The 17,518-nt window shown below is 46.5% G+C and overlaps 1 protein-coding gene across 2 annotated transcripts in view; it reads left to right on the top strand.

Moving 5' to 3' along the window:
- LOC126106385 (connectin) overlaps positions 1-17,518 on the top strand; it is a 749,467-nt gene that overhangs the window by 638,974 nt on the left and 92,975 nt on the right. For both annotated transcript variants that reach the window (XM_049912650.1, XM_049912651.1), the window contains one exon: positions 12,351-12,561. In XM_049912650.1, the coding sequence (XP_049768607.1) occupies positions 12,385-12,561 (177 nt within the window). In that variant the 5' untranslated portion in view covers positions 12,351-12,384. The remainder of the gene's footprint in view (positions 1-12,350; positions 12,562-17,518) is intronic.

The raw sequence follows: 17,518 nt of genomic DNA, 5'->3' as shown, positions 1-17,518 counted from the left end.
TAATGGAATGTAGTTGAACTAAAGCAGGTGAGGCTGAGGGAATTAGAGTAGGAAACGACACACATAAAGCAGTAGATGAGTTCTGTTATTTTGGTAGCAAAATAACTGATGATGGTCGAAGCAGAATGTTTCAAATGACTCTGAGCACTATGGGACTTAACGTGTGAGGTAATCAGTCCCCTAGAACATAGAACTACTTACACCTAACTAACCTAAGGACATCACACACATCCATGCCCGAGGCAGGATTCGAACCTGCGACCGTAGCGGTCGCGCGGTGCTAGACTGTAGCGCCTAGAACCGCACGGCCGCTCCGGCCAGCGTCGAAGTAGAGAGGATGCTAGATGTAGACTGGAAATGGCAAGAAAAGAAGACAAATTTGTTAACATCGAAAATAGAGATAAGTGTTACAAAATCTTTTCTGAAAGTATTTGTATGAAGTGCAGCCGTGTATGGACGGCAACTTTTTGGACGGGAATAGAAGCTTTGGAAATGTGACGTACAGGAGAATGCTGGAGATTAGATGAATAGATCACCTAACTTATGAGCAGGAACTGAACAGACCGGGGGAGAAGAAAACGTCTCACACCAGACGAGTGTAACCCCAATTTTTGCGTGATAGAGTAGCTATGGTGTACACGTACGTGGAGAAAGTGTTTGCGCAGCAATCGCCGACATAGTGTAACTGGGGCGGAATAAGGGGAACCAGCGCGCATTCGCCGAGGCAGATGGAGAACCGCCTTAAAAATCATCCACAGGCTGGCCAGCATACCGGACCTCGACACAAATCCGGCGGGCCGATTCGTGCCGGGGGCCGGCACGCCTTCCCGCCAGGAAAGCAGTGCGTTAGACCGCACGGTGAAGCGGGTGGGCTTACGCTACTCTATTGCGAGGGCGTATAGTCTCGCACGGTGCGACCTATTGGTCGACGTCGGTGCTAACGTCTTGCTGCAGTAATAACCTCCCAGTCATCTCTGTGCTGCTCCCACTGAGTGCGTCCTTCATTAGGCCAAACAGATGTACAGGGTGTTTCAAAAATGACCGGTATATTTGAAACGGCAATAAAAACTAAACGAGTAGCGATAGAAATACACCGTTTGTTGCAATATGCTTGGGACAACAGTACATTTTCAGGCGGACAAACTTTCGAAATTACAGTAGTTACAATTTTCAACAACAGATGGCGCTGCAAGTGATGTGAAAGATATAGAAGACAACGCAGTCTGTGGGTGCGCCATTCTGTACGTCGTCTTTCTGCTGTAAGCGTGTGCTGTTCACAACGTGCAAGTGTGCTGTGGACAACATGGTTTATTCCTTAGAACAGAGGATTTTTCTGGTGTTGGAATCCCACGGCCTAGAACACAGTGTTGTTGCAACAAGACGAAGTTTTCAACGGAGGTTTAATGTAACCAAAGGACCGAAAAGCGATACAATAAAGGATCTGTTTGAAAAATTTCAACGTTCTGGGAACGTGACGGATGAACGTGCTGGAAAGGTAGGGCGACTGCGTACGGCAACCACAGAGGGCAACGCGCAGCTAGTGCAGCAGGTGATCCAACAGCGGCCTCGGGTTTCCGTTCGCCGTGTTGCAGCTGCGGTCCAAATGACGCCAACGTCCACGTATCGTCTCATGCGCCAGAGTTTACACCTCTATCCATACAAAATTCAAACGCGGCAACCCCTCAGCGCCGCTACCATTGCTGCACGAGAGACATTCGCTAACGATATAGTGCACAGGATTGATGACGGCGATATGCATGTGCGCAGCATTTGGTTTACTGACGAAGATTATTTTTACATGGACGGCTTCGTCAATAAACAGAAATGGCGCATATGGGGAACCGAAAAGCCCCATGTTGCAGTCCCATCGTCCCTGCATCCTCAAAAAGTACTGGTCTGGGCCGCCATTTCTTCCAAAGGAATCATTGGCCCATTTTTCAGATCCGAAACGATTACTGCATCTCGCTATCTGGACATTCTTCGTGAATTTGTGGCGGTACAAACTGCCTTAGACGACACTGCGAACACCTCGTGGTTTATGCAAGATGGTGCCCGGCCACATCGCACGGCCGACGTCTTTAATTTCCTGAATGAATATTTCGGTGATCGTGTGATTGCTTTGGGCTATCCGAAACATACAGGAGGCGGCGTGGATTGGCCTCCCTATTCGCCAGACATGAACCGCTGTGACTTCTTTCTGTGGGGACACTTGAAAGACCAGGTGTACCGCCAGAATCCAGAAACAATTGAACAGCTGAAGCAGTACATCTCATCTGCATGTGAAGCCATTCCGCCAGACACATTGTCAAAGGTTTCGGGTAATTTCATTCAGAGACTACGCCATATTATTGCTACGCATGGTGGATATGTGGAAAATATCGTACTATAGAGGTTCCCAGACCGCAGCGCCATCTGTTGTTGACAATTGTAACTACTGTAATTTCGAAAGTTTGTCTGCCTGAAAATGTACTGTTGTCCCAAGCATATTGCAACAAACGGTGTATTTCTATCGCTGCTCGTTTAGTTTGTATTGCCGTTTCAAATATACCGGTCATTTTTGAAACACCCTGTAAGTCAGAAGGTGCGAAATCCAGGGTGGATGGAGGACGGGGAACAACAGCTCGACGAAGTTATGTGAGCACCCCTCTGGCGCGGAGACTTGGGTGAGGCCTCGCGTTGTCACGGAGATGGAAAACTTAGTTTGTGGCGACGAACACGCTAAAGTCGTTTCATCAGTATCCTGAGGGTAGCACAATGCACTTTACTGTTGATCGTTGCGCCATGAGGGAGGACATCAAACAGAATAACTCCCTCACTGTCGCAGACGACCGACGCCGTGAATCTACCGGCTGAGGTGCGGCTTTGAAAGTACAGGGCTATTACAAATGATTGAAGCGATTTCATAAATTCACTGTAGCTCCATTCATTGACATATGGTCACGACACACTACAGATACGTAGAAAAACTCATAAAGTTTTGTTCGGCTGAAGCCGCACTTCAGGTTTCTGCCGCCAGAGCGCTCGAGAGCGCAGTGAGACAAATTGGCGACAGGAGCCGAGAAAGCGTATGTCGTGCTTGAAATGCACTCACATCAGTCAGTCATAACAGTGCAACGACACTTCAGAACGAAGTTCAACAAAGATCCACCAACTGCTAACTCCATTCGGCGATGGTATGCGCAGTTTAAAGCTTCTGGATGCCTCTGTAAGAGGAAATCAACGGGTCGGCCTGCAGTGAGCGAAGAAACGGTTGAACGCGTGCGGGCAAGTTTCACGCGTAGCCCGCGGAAAATTGGCTCATGCCACAACTGGAGACCGACAGCGCCGACTTCATCTTTCAACAGGATGGTGCTCCACCGCACTTCCATCATGATGTTCGGCATTTCTTAAACAGGAGACTGGGTTAACCGATGGATCGATCGTGGTGGAGATCATGATCGGCAATTCATGTCATGGCCTCCACGCTCTCCCGACTTAACCCCATGCGATTTCTTTCTGTGGGGTTATGTGAAAGATTCAGTGTTTAAACCTCCTCTACCAAGAAACGTGCCAGAACTGCGAGCTCGCATCAACGATGCTTTCGAACTCATTGATGGGGACATGCTGCGCCGAGTGTGGGAGGAACTTGATTATCGGCTTGATGTCTGCCGAATCACTAAAGGGGCACATATCGAACATTTGTGAATGCCTAAGAAAACTTTTTGAGTTTTTGTATGTGTGTGCAAAGCATTTTGAAAATATCTCAAATAATAAAGTTATTGCAGAGCTGTGAAATTGCTTCAATCATTTGTAATAACCCTGTATTCTTTGGATGAACGGTGGTGTGGCGCCTTTCCTTAAATAGCCGATTTGTTTCCCGTTCGAAGAGATGAATCCATGTTTCATCGCCTCTGATGATATTCGAAAAAAAAAAGTTACAATCAGCCTCTTAACGCGCAAAGAATTCCATGCAGATTGTCTTTCTTTGCTCTTTATAATCTTTCGTTAGGCAGCGATGTATTGATCGGACACACAACTTTGAGTACCCAAACTGGCGGGAGAGTGTGTCTCCACTATTAACAAAGATGTCAACGCCCAGTAGTGCAGCGGGGTGTTCGATTGTGATCACCTCTAGTGAGAGTGTCCGCACGTTCCAACATTGCAGGAGTCACTGCTGTGCGTGGTCAGCCGGCACGCGGTAGATTGAGTAGGTTTGCGCGAAATTGTTGCGATGATGATAGACGCCTCGCCCAACGTCTCACCGTGCTTTTGTTCACTGTCAGGTCTCCGTAGATATTCTGCAAGCGCCTACGAATATCTGTGATGCTCTGAGTTTTCGCCAAAGAAACTCGAAGGCAGCTCTTTGCATGGAGAGCACCTCCGGTAAGATGCCGTTTTGAAGGCCACCTCCTATCCGAACTTCATGAAACTGTAGGGGCTGAAGTGGGAAATATTCCACGATGTCCCGCAACACATTCCATCTTTTTTCAGCCAAATTTGTCCGAGAAAAAGACGTTTTTCATTACTTATTGAATATCCCTCGTATGTTGCGACATCAGGGAATAATTTCCTTGGTGCGACAAGGAGCTGTGGAGGGTGAAAACTGCAGGGGAAGACAGTCTGCGAAATATATCCGACAAATAATAGAGGACATGGAGTGCAAGCGCGACAATGAGATGGAGAGCTTGGAAAGGAATTCGTGGCTGGCCACATCAAGTGACATAGGCGGGTTATGAGTGACAAAGAACGGCATACTTTGGAGATTCTTACACCTCCATATTCTGAAAGATTGGTATTCGTTAGGGGCTTTGACACCATTGCTGCATGGCTGCTTCAGGTGGTGTTACTGTCTTAGTTTTGTGCAGTGCGATTAATATCCCCCACGTTTCCGCATTCTCAATAAAGGGTGGCTTCTCTATCAGTTTCTACGTGTTACTCGGAACAGCTTTGTTTAAACTTCGTCTGAGTAACTACTATGTACAATTTTTGTGGTGCTTCCTGGTGTATTTCCCTATAATATCTGCCTGTAGTTCGTGACGATATTTTCCATTATTTACTGCACTGCGTTTTTCTTTCATTTGAGTACAACGGTGAAGTTGGGACTACGGTATCATGAAACTTTTAGGCGGGACATATGTCTTTACCCGCACTTGCTGTAACAGTACAGTTAATGAGTACGTATGTTTTAGGTAGTGTTTGGCTACAATAACTTTCTGTCTTTTAGATGCTTAAATTCTTCATCTTATCTACACTGATGAGGTGCTGTATTAAAATGCTTACCAAATACATTACATACAAGCACTTCGTGTATTAACAAAAATCTACTCTCGATACAGTACACACAAAAATATGGTGCAGCAGTTTTCGCGAATCGTTCTACCACCTCTTGATACATCACTATACCAGCATTTTTCCTCCATTATGGTGCATCTAAACATTATTTCCGAATACATTCCTAGTTGCGCTAGGATTTCTTAAATCCGCAATCGGTCGCACCGCTGTTTTGTAACCTAGTAAATGAGACATGAGCTTCAGTGCAGATACACGGGTTGTTGATTGGTGTGAAAGTTAATGGACAAATAGTATATAGCTTCATTAGCAACTCAAAGAGTCCCACTCAGCAGCGAAATATCCTTCGGATTCACTTTTTACGGCTGTGTAACCGGCTTAACGAACCGGATTCCCTAATTGGATTTATGCAGAAGGCTGCATTCGTTATCACCAATTATATTAGTCGAGCCCTTTCCGGGTAGCAACTGAATTTCCACATCGATTTTCTGTAGTCAGCCAGTGGATGCGCGCCACCTTAGCACCAACTCCAGCTTCTTAAAAGAGGAAGACGATAAAACTGTACGAAAATGTCAACATAGAAGTACACTGTACGTAACATTTTAGGAAGTTGTAGAACGTGCTTCAGTTACGTATTACTTGCCGTTCTTTGTGTCAGTTCGGGATTAGCACGGGGAGCGAATAGCAAACCTGGTTTACGGTCGAATTTCAGATCATTATGATCAACTTGACAATGTATGAAATCGCATGATGCGATTAAAAAAAAAAGTTCAAATGTATGTGAATTCCTAAGGGACAAACTGCTTAGGTCATCGGTCCCAAGACTTACACACTATTTAAACTAACTTAAACGAACTTATGCTAAGAACAGCACAAACACCCATGCCCGATGGAGACTCGAACCTCTGACGGGAGTGGGCACGCAGTCCGTGACATGACGCCTCAAACCAAGCGGCTACTCGGCACAGCGATGCGACTAAGAAAACACACATAAACATTATGTTCTTACATAGATTTTGTCTCGTTTGACCAGAGAAATAGTAAAAATAATATGAAGAGGGTCTGATAAACGTTGGGTACTAGAAACGTGTGCAAGAGTGCTCATTTCTTACACATCTTGCTCTACTTCTCCGAAAGTAACAATTTTACTGCACTCCACAATGTACGCGATAGTAGTGCAAGATTGTAAGTTAGACAATTTGTGGTTCAATCGGATTTACGCAACATAACCACATATGAGTCCTCCTATTTCCCGAACGCATATGTCGCTAATGGTATAACACGTAGTTCGAGCTTCCTTATAAGAAATGACATTGATAACATAATCTCAAGTTGTGCTTGATTACGATTGCCAGTATAGAGAATGAATATATCTGAATCAGATTTGACTTAATGCATTGCTGGACATTTAATTCGCGAAAATCATGCTTGTAGTATGCAAGAAACGTCGAATCGTCATGAATTGCCGACATTACCAGCACTGTGCAAATTATTAGCCTTTCAGTGCAACCAAAGTAAGCAGAGTGACGCCATGCTCAGTTTCTATACAAGGTGTCCCAGAAATGTTGCGACAAGATTCTAGGGGTTGTAGAGGATGTCTTGAGGAAACATCATCCAACGATGATACAGAGTGCAGAATTTATAGGCCATGGCGCCTGCCATTGGCCACCCCTTCGGCAGCAAACATGACTTTGTACGCTGATGCACAATAGGCTGAACATCTCGCAAAGTTGTTTGTTATTCAGTAGTCGCGAGTGATTGCCACGACCGTCAAAGGAGACGATGGACAAGCTGCTGTGTGACCAGGTCTTGTCTCCTACGAATGCGATGCTGTGTTGCCTCGGTGATGACAGGTTTTGATATGGGTTTTCCATTTGCAGGTCATTTTTCTCCTGTTTACCGAAAAACATTGGAGGTGTTAGAGGGTTACAAAAATGGCTCAAATGGCTCTGAGCACTATGGGACTTAACATCTGAGGTCATCAGTCCCCTAGAACTTAGAACTACTTAAACCTAACTAACCTAAAGACATCACACACATCCATGCCCGAGGCAGGATTCGAACCTGCGACCGTAGTGGTCGGGCGGTTCCAGACTGAAGCGCCTAGAACCGCTCGGCCACACCGGCCGGCGTGTTAGGGGGTTACAGGAGAAAAATAACCCGAGTCTGAATCCGTCAAACATCGAGGCAACAGAGCATCGCATTCATAGAAGACCAAGCTTACCTACGCAACAAGCTGCATCTTCTCCATCGGTGATTTTGGCGATAAGTAGCGATCACTGTATAGGAAACTTCATTGCGAGACGTTGCGCCAACGGCCCATCAGCATACAAAGTCACGTTCACTGCCGACGCAGGGTCCAAGCGGCAGGCACCAATGATTATAACTTCAAAGCTCTGTGGCGTCGATGCATGACGTTTCCGGACGTGGGTTCGTATCTTCGGCTTGCTGTTAAGGCACTTTCTACAAATCCTAGAAGCTTGTCGCTCTTTTTCTGGGACAACCACCTGACTTCTCATTCAGAAATCCCATCTGAATAGAGATTGGTTGTCAGAAGTGGATTTTTGTCCGTTTAAGGAGGAGGTAAACCTACAGCATAAGTCGGAATTCGATATAACTAGACTGTGTAAGGAAGCTGCACTCAGTCATTGGAGAAAGCTGTGCATGTTGGATAGGATTCCACGACTGTCACGTTATTATGGAATTGATAGGCTGTGAAGGATCCACACAGGATCTCATAGGCCCCAAGTGATTAGCCCCAGAGAGGACAGACATGCTACTCGCCTGGTCGCACAGCCAAGTCACATCCTCGAGCCTGAAAATGGAATTCTCACTTGTTAAGCACAGGCTATCAGCACGGAGATGCCGTGGTATCCGCTGAGTGGGACCAGAGAATCCAGCGACAACACACACGTGGCATCTGGTGGTCTTTCCAAACAAATCTAGGTCTGTGCACACCATCACGATAGATGTACCCATGTATAGAAGATCCTATGAGAACGATAGTTGCCGTATTGAATTTGTGGGTGTACTCATCCATAGAAGATCCAAGTAGAACGAAGGTTGCGATAGGGCATCCGTCGTTACAGTGGGCAGCACCTGGTGCGATGTTATGGGGTGCAGTTGGGCACCTCAGTTTCCCATAGCAGGTAATATGAGACGAAAGCTTTACATTAGAGCATTCACTACGGTAGATGAACTCTGGCTTGGAGCTGAAGCAGAAATGAATCACGTACCTGTATCTTGCATCCAAGCTCATTTCTGGTGCTCTGAGTTGCCACTGCCATTGCTGGTGTCAGAGATGGCAGCAAAGTGTAGCTCTGTATTCTTCCTACAATAATGGAGACGCTCAATAAGTAAGACTTCGTTGCTTGCTATCGTCCTTGGTGTTGCCATTTCGGTGGATAGTTATGTTCAATATCTGATCGAAAGTATCTAGATACCTACTTGTCAACATTAATATGAGGTGTGCCCATCCTTGCCTTGATGACCGCTGGAACTTTGCTGGGGGCACTTTTAATGAGGTGCCCTAACGTCTGTAGAAGAGTTGTAGAGCCAAAACCAGAGATGACAGTGATTTTGGAATCTGGGCTCTGGAGTTCTGACGTTCTAACCAACTCCAGAGATGTTGCATTGGCTTCAGGTCGGGACTTCTGTCAGGTCAGTCGATTTCAGGAGTGATACTGTCCACAGATCATTGTTTCTCAGACGCTGCTTTGGGATAGGTTGCATTGACATGCTGTTAAAAACAATTATTGTGTCCAAACTGTTCCACTTCTGTACACAGTAAACGATGCTGTAAAATATGCTCCACATTTAACGTTTCTTTCAGCATAATAAGCGAGTCACAACCCAACAAAAAACACTCCCATATTATGACACCAGCTCCTCTGTAAATTACTGTGAGCCCTAACCGTAGCCGGCCGCGGTGGCCGTGCGGTTCTGGCGCTGCAATCCGGAACCGCGGGACTGCTACGGTCGCAGGTTCGAATCCTGCCTCGGGCATGGGTGTGTGTGATGTCCTTAGGTTAGTTAGGTTTAAGTAGTTCTAAGTTCTAGGGGACTTATGACCTAAGATGTTGAGTCCCATAGTGCTCAGAGCCAATTGAATTGAACCCTAACCGTGATGACAGGTAACATTCTCCAGGCATTCGCCAAACCCACACCCATTTCTACAGGATGTATCACGTTTCATCTCTCCAAACCACCAGCTTCCAGTGCTTCACAGACCATTGCCATCGCTCTTTACGCCACCTCAAGAGTCGCTTAGCATTTACTACCGAAATCGTGGGTCATTCTCTTGAACGCTGTGACTCACAACGTTAGGGTATGTGGCTTTTTGAAACACGCCAGCGATTCCTACCACGGATTTCGTGCAGTTTCTTCCAACCATCCTCCGAAATACTTGACGAACTCTGTGCGTCATCACACGAGGTCTACCTGGTGTTGGTTTAGCTTTGGTTGTTCAAGCTCGTTTCCACTCGCCAACCACATCACCAGCAGTCGATTTACGCAGCTTGAGAAGCACTGAAATGTTCCTGATGCATTTGTTAGTCGCGTGACGTCGAATGACTAGTCGACATGCGAAGTAACTGAGCTCTCTTTACGTACCGATTGCGTTATTACTGGTTCCCTACTGACAACAAAATGCAGCCCGCCTGTTTTTATATTTTTATCAATTAATTTAGCCAACAGCCGTGCAATTGAGGTGTTACTTTATTTTATTTTAAATATCAGTTTCGGCACTACGCTGTGACAAATTTGTTTCATTGGCTCTAAGTACTACGGGACTTAACATCTGAGGTCATCAGTCCGCTAGACTTAGAATTACTTAAACCTAACTAACCTAAAGACATCACACGCAGCCATGCCCGAGGCAGAATTCGAACCTGCGACCGTAGCAGCAGCGCGGTTCCGGACTGAAGCGCCTAGAACCGCTCAGACACAGCCTGTGACATTTTGAGGCCTTATATGTAAATCTAAAAAATTAATGAAATTATCACACAGCGACATACATTCAAAACCGTATTCCAAGTGCTTCACTCGAAGATCTGGTTACAACTGAACACAAGGGCAGTCCAAGAATGTGGTCACGTCCGAATGAAGCACTTGGGACGCGGTTTTGAGTCCTCGACATCCAGGAATACACTGAAGAGCCAAAGAAGGTCGTACACCTGGCTAATATCGTGTAGCGCCCCCGCGAGTACGCAGAAGTGCCGCAACACAACGTGGCTGGCATCGCTCTTTACACCACCTCAAGTGCTGCTGCAGGGAGTTGACACCATGAATCCTGCCGGGCTGTCCGTAAATCCGTAAGAATACGAGGGGGTGGAGATCTCGTCTGAAACGCAGGAATGTCAATGTAGGGATATTGGTGACCAGCGGAAGTGTTTAAACTGAGAAGAATGTTCCTGGAGTGACTCTTTAGCAATTCTGATCGAATGAGGTGTCGCATTGTCCTGCTGGATTTTACCCAAGACTGTCAGAATGGACATATATGGATGCAGATGATGAGACAGGATGATTACGCGCGTGTCACCTTTCAGAGCCGTATGTAGACGTATTAGGGGTCCCAACTGCACACGCTCCACACAATTACAGAGCCTCCACCAGCTTGAACAGTTCCCTGCTGCCATGCAGCGTCCATGGATTCATACCTGTGCACGTCCATCCGCTGGATACAATTTGAAACGATACTCGTCCGAGCAGGCAACGTGTTTCCAGTCATCAACAGTCCAACGTCTGAGTTGACGGGCCCAGGTGAGCTGTAAAGCTTTGTGTCATTGACTCATTAAGGGTACACGAGCGGGCCTTTGCCCCCGAAAGCCCATATCGATAATGTTTCGTTGAATGGTTCGCACGCTGACACCTGTTGATGACCCAGTATTGAAATGTGCAGAAATTTGCGGCAGGATTAAACTTCTGTCATGTCGAACGATTCTCTTCAATCGTCGATGGTTCCGTTCTTGCAGGATGTTTTTCCGGACACAGCGATGTCGGAGATTTGATCTTTTACCCAGTTGCTGAAACTCTCTGTACACTTGTGAAACGGTCGTACGGGAAAATTGTGGTGTCACCGCCAGACACCACACTTGCTGGGTGGTAGCCTTTAAATCGGCCGCGGTCCGTTAGTATACGTCGGACCCGCGTGTCGCCACTATCAGTGATTGCAGACCGAGCGCCGCCACACGGCAGGTCTAGAGATACTTCCTAGCACTCGTCCCAGGTGTACAGCCGACTTTGCTAGCGATGGTTTACTGACAAATTACGCTCTCATTTGCCGAGACGATAGTTAGCATAGCCTTCAGCTACGTCATTTGCTACGACCTAGCAAGGCGCCATATCCTTTGCTATTTATATTGTGAAGCATGTACAGTCAAGAGAGATGTTCTCCAATTATGAATTAAAGTTAAGTATTCCAGAAGCTATGTACTATTTTTGGCTACTATAATTCCTTGTCATTTTCCAGACCTCACGCCAGCCTGCGTGAGCTTAAACGCGTGCCTTTCGGCTTCCTCCTAGTGGCTTGGCTGTCTAACCAAGTCACAACAAAAATCACCTCTGCATCGCTACCTTGGAGATTCTGTGTCGCATCGTTCGTGAGCTGACTGCATTACCACGTTCAATGTCACTTAAATCTAGGTAACTTGCCATTGTAGCAGCAGTAACCAATCTAACAACTGTACCCGACACTTGTTATCTTATACAGACGTTGCCGACCACAATGCCGTATTCTGTCTGCTTAGATATCTCTATATTTGAATAGGCATTCGTGTACCATTTTCTTCGGCGATTCCGTGAATATAGCGCTGTACGACCATATCGTTTAATTTTGAGAGTTGTATATGAGGTCTGAAGATAGCATTCTGGAATGCCGAAACTCGTCAGAGTGAAATAAAATAACACCTCAATTATGCGGCTGTTGGGAAATTTACCATAGTTTCTTGACCAGCTGATGTCCCCTGCTCATGATGGATCATAGGGACTACTTTTATAATGGTGGGAATTTCACATTAGATTGGGGAAGTCGGGATACTTTGGTATTTGGTGACTACGGCTAAGGTAAATGGAATGTTCGGCAGACTGGCCGTCGTCGCGGTGCCTCTGGTGGGGGAGATGTGTGGAGCGGCGCCGGCGCGGCGCGGCCGCCTGCTGCTGGTGGCGCTGCTGGTGCTCGCGGCGTCGACGTGTGCGTCAGCGCGCCGCAAGTCCGGCGGCGGGCACCGACACGCCGCCCCCAGGACCACCACGCCCGCGCCGGAGGTCGACATCTGCGACATCCAGGAGCCCGGGGTGAGTCCACACGCGAACCGCGAGGCTTCCACAAGTGGCTGCCTCTGTCCGTACCTGTGCTGATTAACTGTAAAGACGCTCAATGCAACCACCACATACACTTCGTTGCTTCCGTCATTATCCGTGACTACCGCTACCAGTGTTCATGAAACTTCCTGGCAGATTAAAACTATGTGCCGGGCCAAGCCTCGAACTCGGGACCTTTGCTTTTCGCGGGCAACTGCTCTACCAACTGAGCTACCCAAGCATGACTCACGCCCCGTCCTCACAGCTGTACTTCTGCCAGTACCTCGTCTCCTACCTTCCAAACTTTACAGAAGCTCTCCTGTGAACCTTGCAGAACTAGCACTCCTGAAAGAATATTGCGGAGACATGGTTTAGCCACAGCCTGGGAGATGTTTCCAGAACGAGATTTTCACTCTGCAGCGGGAAAAGGTCTCGAGTTCGAGTCTCGGCCCGGCACACAGTTTTAATCTGCCAGGAAGTTACACATCAGCGCACACTCCGCTCTAGAGTGAAAATCTCGTAACAGTGTTCATGTTGGAGGAATGGAGATGGGAAAGCAGTAGCGAAGTCTCACACGGATGAACAAATACACTAACGGGAAAAGAATCGCCACACCAAAAAATACATAATGTAGAGTAATCAAATTTCAGGAATACATATTGAAAAAAAAATTGCCAATTTGTGGTAAGTTCCTGTGGCATCAACCTGCTGAGATCACCGGTCCCTAGCCTTACACACTATTTAACTTAAAGTAACTTACGCTTAGGACAACACATACACTCATGCCTGAGGGAGGACTCGAACCTCTGACAGGGGAGCCGCGCGAACCCTGGCAAGGCGCCTCACACCACACGAATACATCTACATCTACATCCATACTCCGAAAGACACCTAATGGTGTGTGGTGGAGGGTCCTTTGAGTACCTATATCGGTTCTCCCTTCTATTCCAGTCTCGTATTGTTCGTGGAAAGAAAGATTGTCGGTATGCCTCTGTGTGGGCTCTAATCTCTCTGATTTTATCCTCATGGTCTCTTCGCCAGATATACGTAGGAGGGAGCAATATACTGCTTGACTCCTCGGTGAAGGTATGGTCTCGAAACTTCAACAAAAACCCGTACCGACCTACTGAGCGTCTCTCCTGCAGAGTCTTCCACTGGAGTTTATCTATCATCTCCGTAACGCTTTCGCGATTACTAAATGATCCTGTAACGAAGGGCGCTGCTTTTCGTTGGATCTTCTCTATCTCTGCTATCAACCCTATCTGGTACGGATCCCACACTGCTGAGCGGTATTCAACCAGTGGGCGAACAAGTGTACTGTAACCTGCTTCCTTTGTTTTCGGACTGCATTTCTTACGATTTTTCCAATGAATCTCAGTCTGGCATCTGCTTTACCGACGATCAACTTTATATGGTCATTCCATTTTAAATCACTCCTAATGCGTACTACCAGATAATTTATGGAATTAACTGCTTCCAGTTGCTAACCTGCTATATTGTAGCTAAATGATAAAGGATCTTTCTTTCAATATACTCGCAGCACATTACACTTGTCTACATTGAGATTCAATTGCCATTTCATGCAACATGCGTCAATTCGTTGCAGATCCTCCTGCATTTCAGTACAATTTTCCATTGTTACAACCTCTCGATATACTACAGCATCATGAGCAAAAAGCCTCAGTGAACTTCCGATGTTATCCACAAGGTCATTTACGTATATTGTGAATAGCAATGGTCCTACGACACTCCCCTGCGGCACACCTGAAATCACTCTTACTTCGGAAGACTTCTCTCCATTGGGAATGACGTGCTGCGTTTTGTTATCTAGGAACTCTTCTATCCAATCACACAATTCGTCTGATAGTCCATGTGCTCTTAGTTTGTTCATTAAGCGACTGTGGGGAACTGTATCAAATGCCTTGCGGAAATCAAGAAACACGGCATCTACCTGGGAACCCGTGTCTATGGCCCTCTGAGTCTCGTGGACGAATAGCACAAGCTGGGTTTCATACGATCGTCTTTTTCGGAACTCATGCTGATTCCTACAGAGTAGATTTCTAGTCTCCAGAAAAGTCATTATACTCGAACACAATACGTGTTCCAAAACTCTACAACTGATCGACGTTAGAGATATAGGTCTATAGTTCTGCACAAGTGTTCGACGTCCCTTCTTGAAAACTGGGATGACCTGTGCCCTTTTCCAATCCTTTGGAACGCTACGCTCTTCTAGAGACCTCTGCAAGAAGGGGGACAAGTTCCTTTTCGTACTCTGCGTAAATCGAACTGGTATCCCGTCAGGTCCAGCGGCCTTTCCTCTTTTGAGCGATTTTAATTGTTTCTCTATCCCTCTGTCATATATTTCGATACCTCCCATTTTGTCATCTGTGCGACAATCTAGAGAAGGAACTGCAGTGCAGTCTTCTTCTGTCAAGCAGCTTTGGAAAAAGACATTTCGTATTTCCGCCTTTAGTCTGTCATCCTCTGTTCCCGTACCATTTTGGTCACATGTGTCTGGACATTTTTTTGTCTAGGTGACACAATTAAGTGATTAATAGTGCTAGATCACATGTTATTGCAAGCATGAGATCAGCCACTGCAAATGTGAAGTGCTGATACGTTAATAACCCGTGTAACCGCCAGAATGTTGACTGCAAACATGCAGACGTACATGCTCTCTGTCGTAAAGATGCTGGATGGCAGTTTGTGTGAAGCAGTTCTGTGCCTGTAGCACTTTGTCGGTCAATACAGCGATGGTTAATGCTGGTTGAGGATGACGCTGGAGTTGACGCCCGATGATGTCCTAAATGTGCTCGGTCGGAGACTGATCTGGTGATGTAACAGCCCAAGGCAGCATGTCGACAGTCTGTAGAGTATGCTGGTTTACGCTAGCGGTATGTGGGCGAGCGTTGTCCTGTTGGAAAACACCCCCGGGAATTCTGTTCATGAGTGGCAGTACAACAGCTCGAATCACCGGACTGACGTACAAACTTGCAGACACGTTGCGTGGAATAACCACGAGAGTGCTCCTACTGTCATGGGTAATCGCTCCAGGCTGTCCAATACATCCGTCGCCATGATCAGCTGCAGTAAATTATGTGCTCGCATTCGCTCAGTTCTCTCCTCAACCTCCAAGCTCTTTGTCCTGTTCACCCTCTGGTCCACCGGATTCAGGACTGCCTCCACTTGCTCCACTTGGGGGACGTCTCTGTGGCATTCCCCTGGATCCCAGGGCACGTTGGTATCCGTGGAAACGAGGCAGCCGATATAGTGACCAAGGCTGCAGTCACTCTTCCTCGGCCCGCTGTTCATAAGGTTCCCTTTGTCGATCTACAGAGCGTTTTATGTCGTCATGTTCCTCTTTTATGTCACACACATTGGTCTACACTACCCGATAGTAAATTACGGGACGTGAAAGCCCTTCCCTGTGCTTGGACCTCTTTCTTCCGGCCTCGTCGTCGGGAGAAGATAATTTTAACTAGACTGCGGATAGGGCAGCGTCTTTTTAGCTATCGACATTTTTTAAATGGCGATCCTCGCCCGCTTTTTTCACATTGTTCTCAACCGTGGACGGTGGGACACCTTTCACTTGAGTGCCCCTATTTTACTCCGTTACACGCTCGTCTACAGCTGTCGCCTGATATATCTTCCCTTTTAGCAGATGACACGCGCTCAGTCTGTAAGTAGGCTGTTTAGGTTTTTATGTTGGTAACGTCACCTAGTGCTCTATATGAAAATCACTGACTGTGCTGTGTGCAGTCTGTGGCTGGTTTGCATTGTTGGAGATTGCTATTGTAGTGTTGGGCAGTTGGCTGTTAACAGCGCTTAGCGTTGCGTAGTTGGAGGTGAGCCGCCAGCAGTGGTGGATGTGGGGAGAGTGATGGAGTTTTGAGAGCGGATGATCTGGACGTGTGTCCATCAGAGAGAGTATATTTGTAAGACTGGATGTCATGAACTGATATATATATATTATGACTTTTCAACATTATTGAGCTAAATACATTGTTTGATCTCTATCAAAATCTTTCATTTGCTAAGTATAGCTATCAGTAGTTAGTGCCTTCTGTAGTTAGAATCCTTTATTTAGCTAGCAGTATTGGCGCTGACTGTACTGTGGTAGTTCGAGTAACGAAGATTTTTGTGAGGCAAGTGATTCATGAAAGGTATAGGTTATGGTTAGTCAGGGCCATTCTTTTGTAGGGATTTTTTAAAGTCAGATTGCGTTGCGCTAAAAGTATTATCTGTCATTTTAGTGTTGATCAGAATAAGTAAAGAGAGTTATGTCTGAGTACGTTCAGTTTTGCTCAGCTTTTTGAAAATCAAATAATGTAAGAGGTTTACCAGCACAGTAATTCATTAATTTTTCTAAGGGGAGGTTTCAAATCGATCGCGTCCTCGAGTTTATCAGTGTCAGTGAGATGACGTCGCTCATTTGACGCCCCTTTTTTGGGGAAAAGGCCGGCCGGAGTGGCCGAACGGTTAAAGGCGCTACAGTCTGGAACCGCACGACCGCTACGGTCGCAGGTTCGAATCCTGCCTCGGGCATGGATGTGTGTGATGTCCTTAGGTTTGTTGGGTTTAAGTAGTTCTAAGTTCTAGGGGACTTATGACCACAGCAGTTGAGTCCCATAGTGCTCAGAGCCATTTGAACCATTTTTTTTTGGGGAAAATAACCCAACGCACCCCCCCCCCTCCCACACACACACACATACACAACTTCAATAGTAGTTTTCTAAGATTTCCTTCCAGTTTTAGTTTCCCTCCTTTTTGAGTTTAAAATGGCTCTCAGCACTATGGGACTCAACTTCTGAGGTCATCAGTCCCCTAGACTTAGAACTACTTAAACCTAAGGACATCACAGACAACCATTCCCGAGGCAGGATTCGAACCTGTGACGGTAGCAGCAACGCGGTTTTGGACTGGAGTGCCTAGAACCGCTCGGCCACCACGG

The sequence above is a fragment of the Schistocerca cancellata genome, chromosome 10, assembly GCF_023864275.1.
Source record: "Schistocerca cancellata isolate TAMUIC-IGC-003103 chromosome 10, iqSchCanc2.1, whole genome shotgun sequence".
NCBI classification, from domain to species: Eukaryota; Metazoa; Arthropoda; class Insecta; order Orthoptera; family Acrididae; genus Schistocerca; species Schistocerca cancellata.
This window is presented reverse-complemented; position numbering and strand designations above follow the sequence as displayed.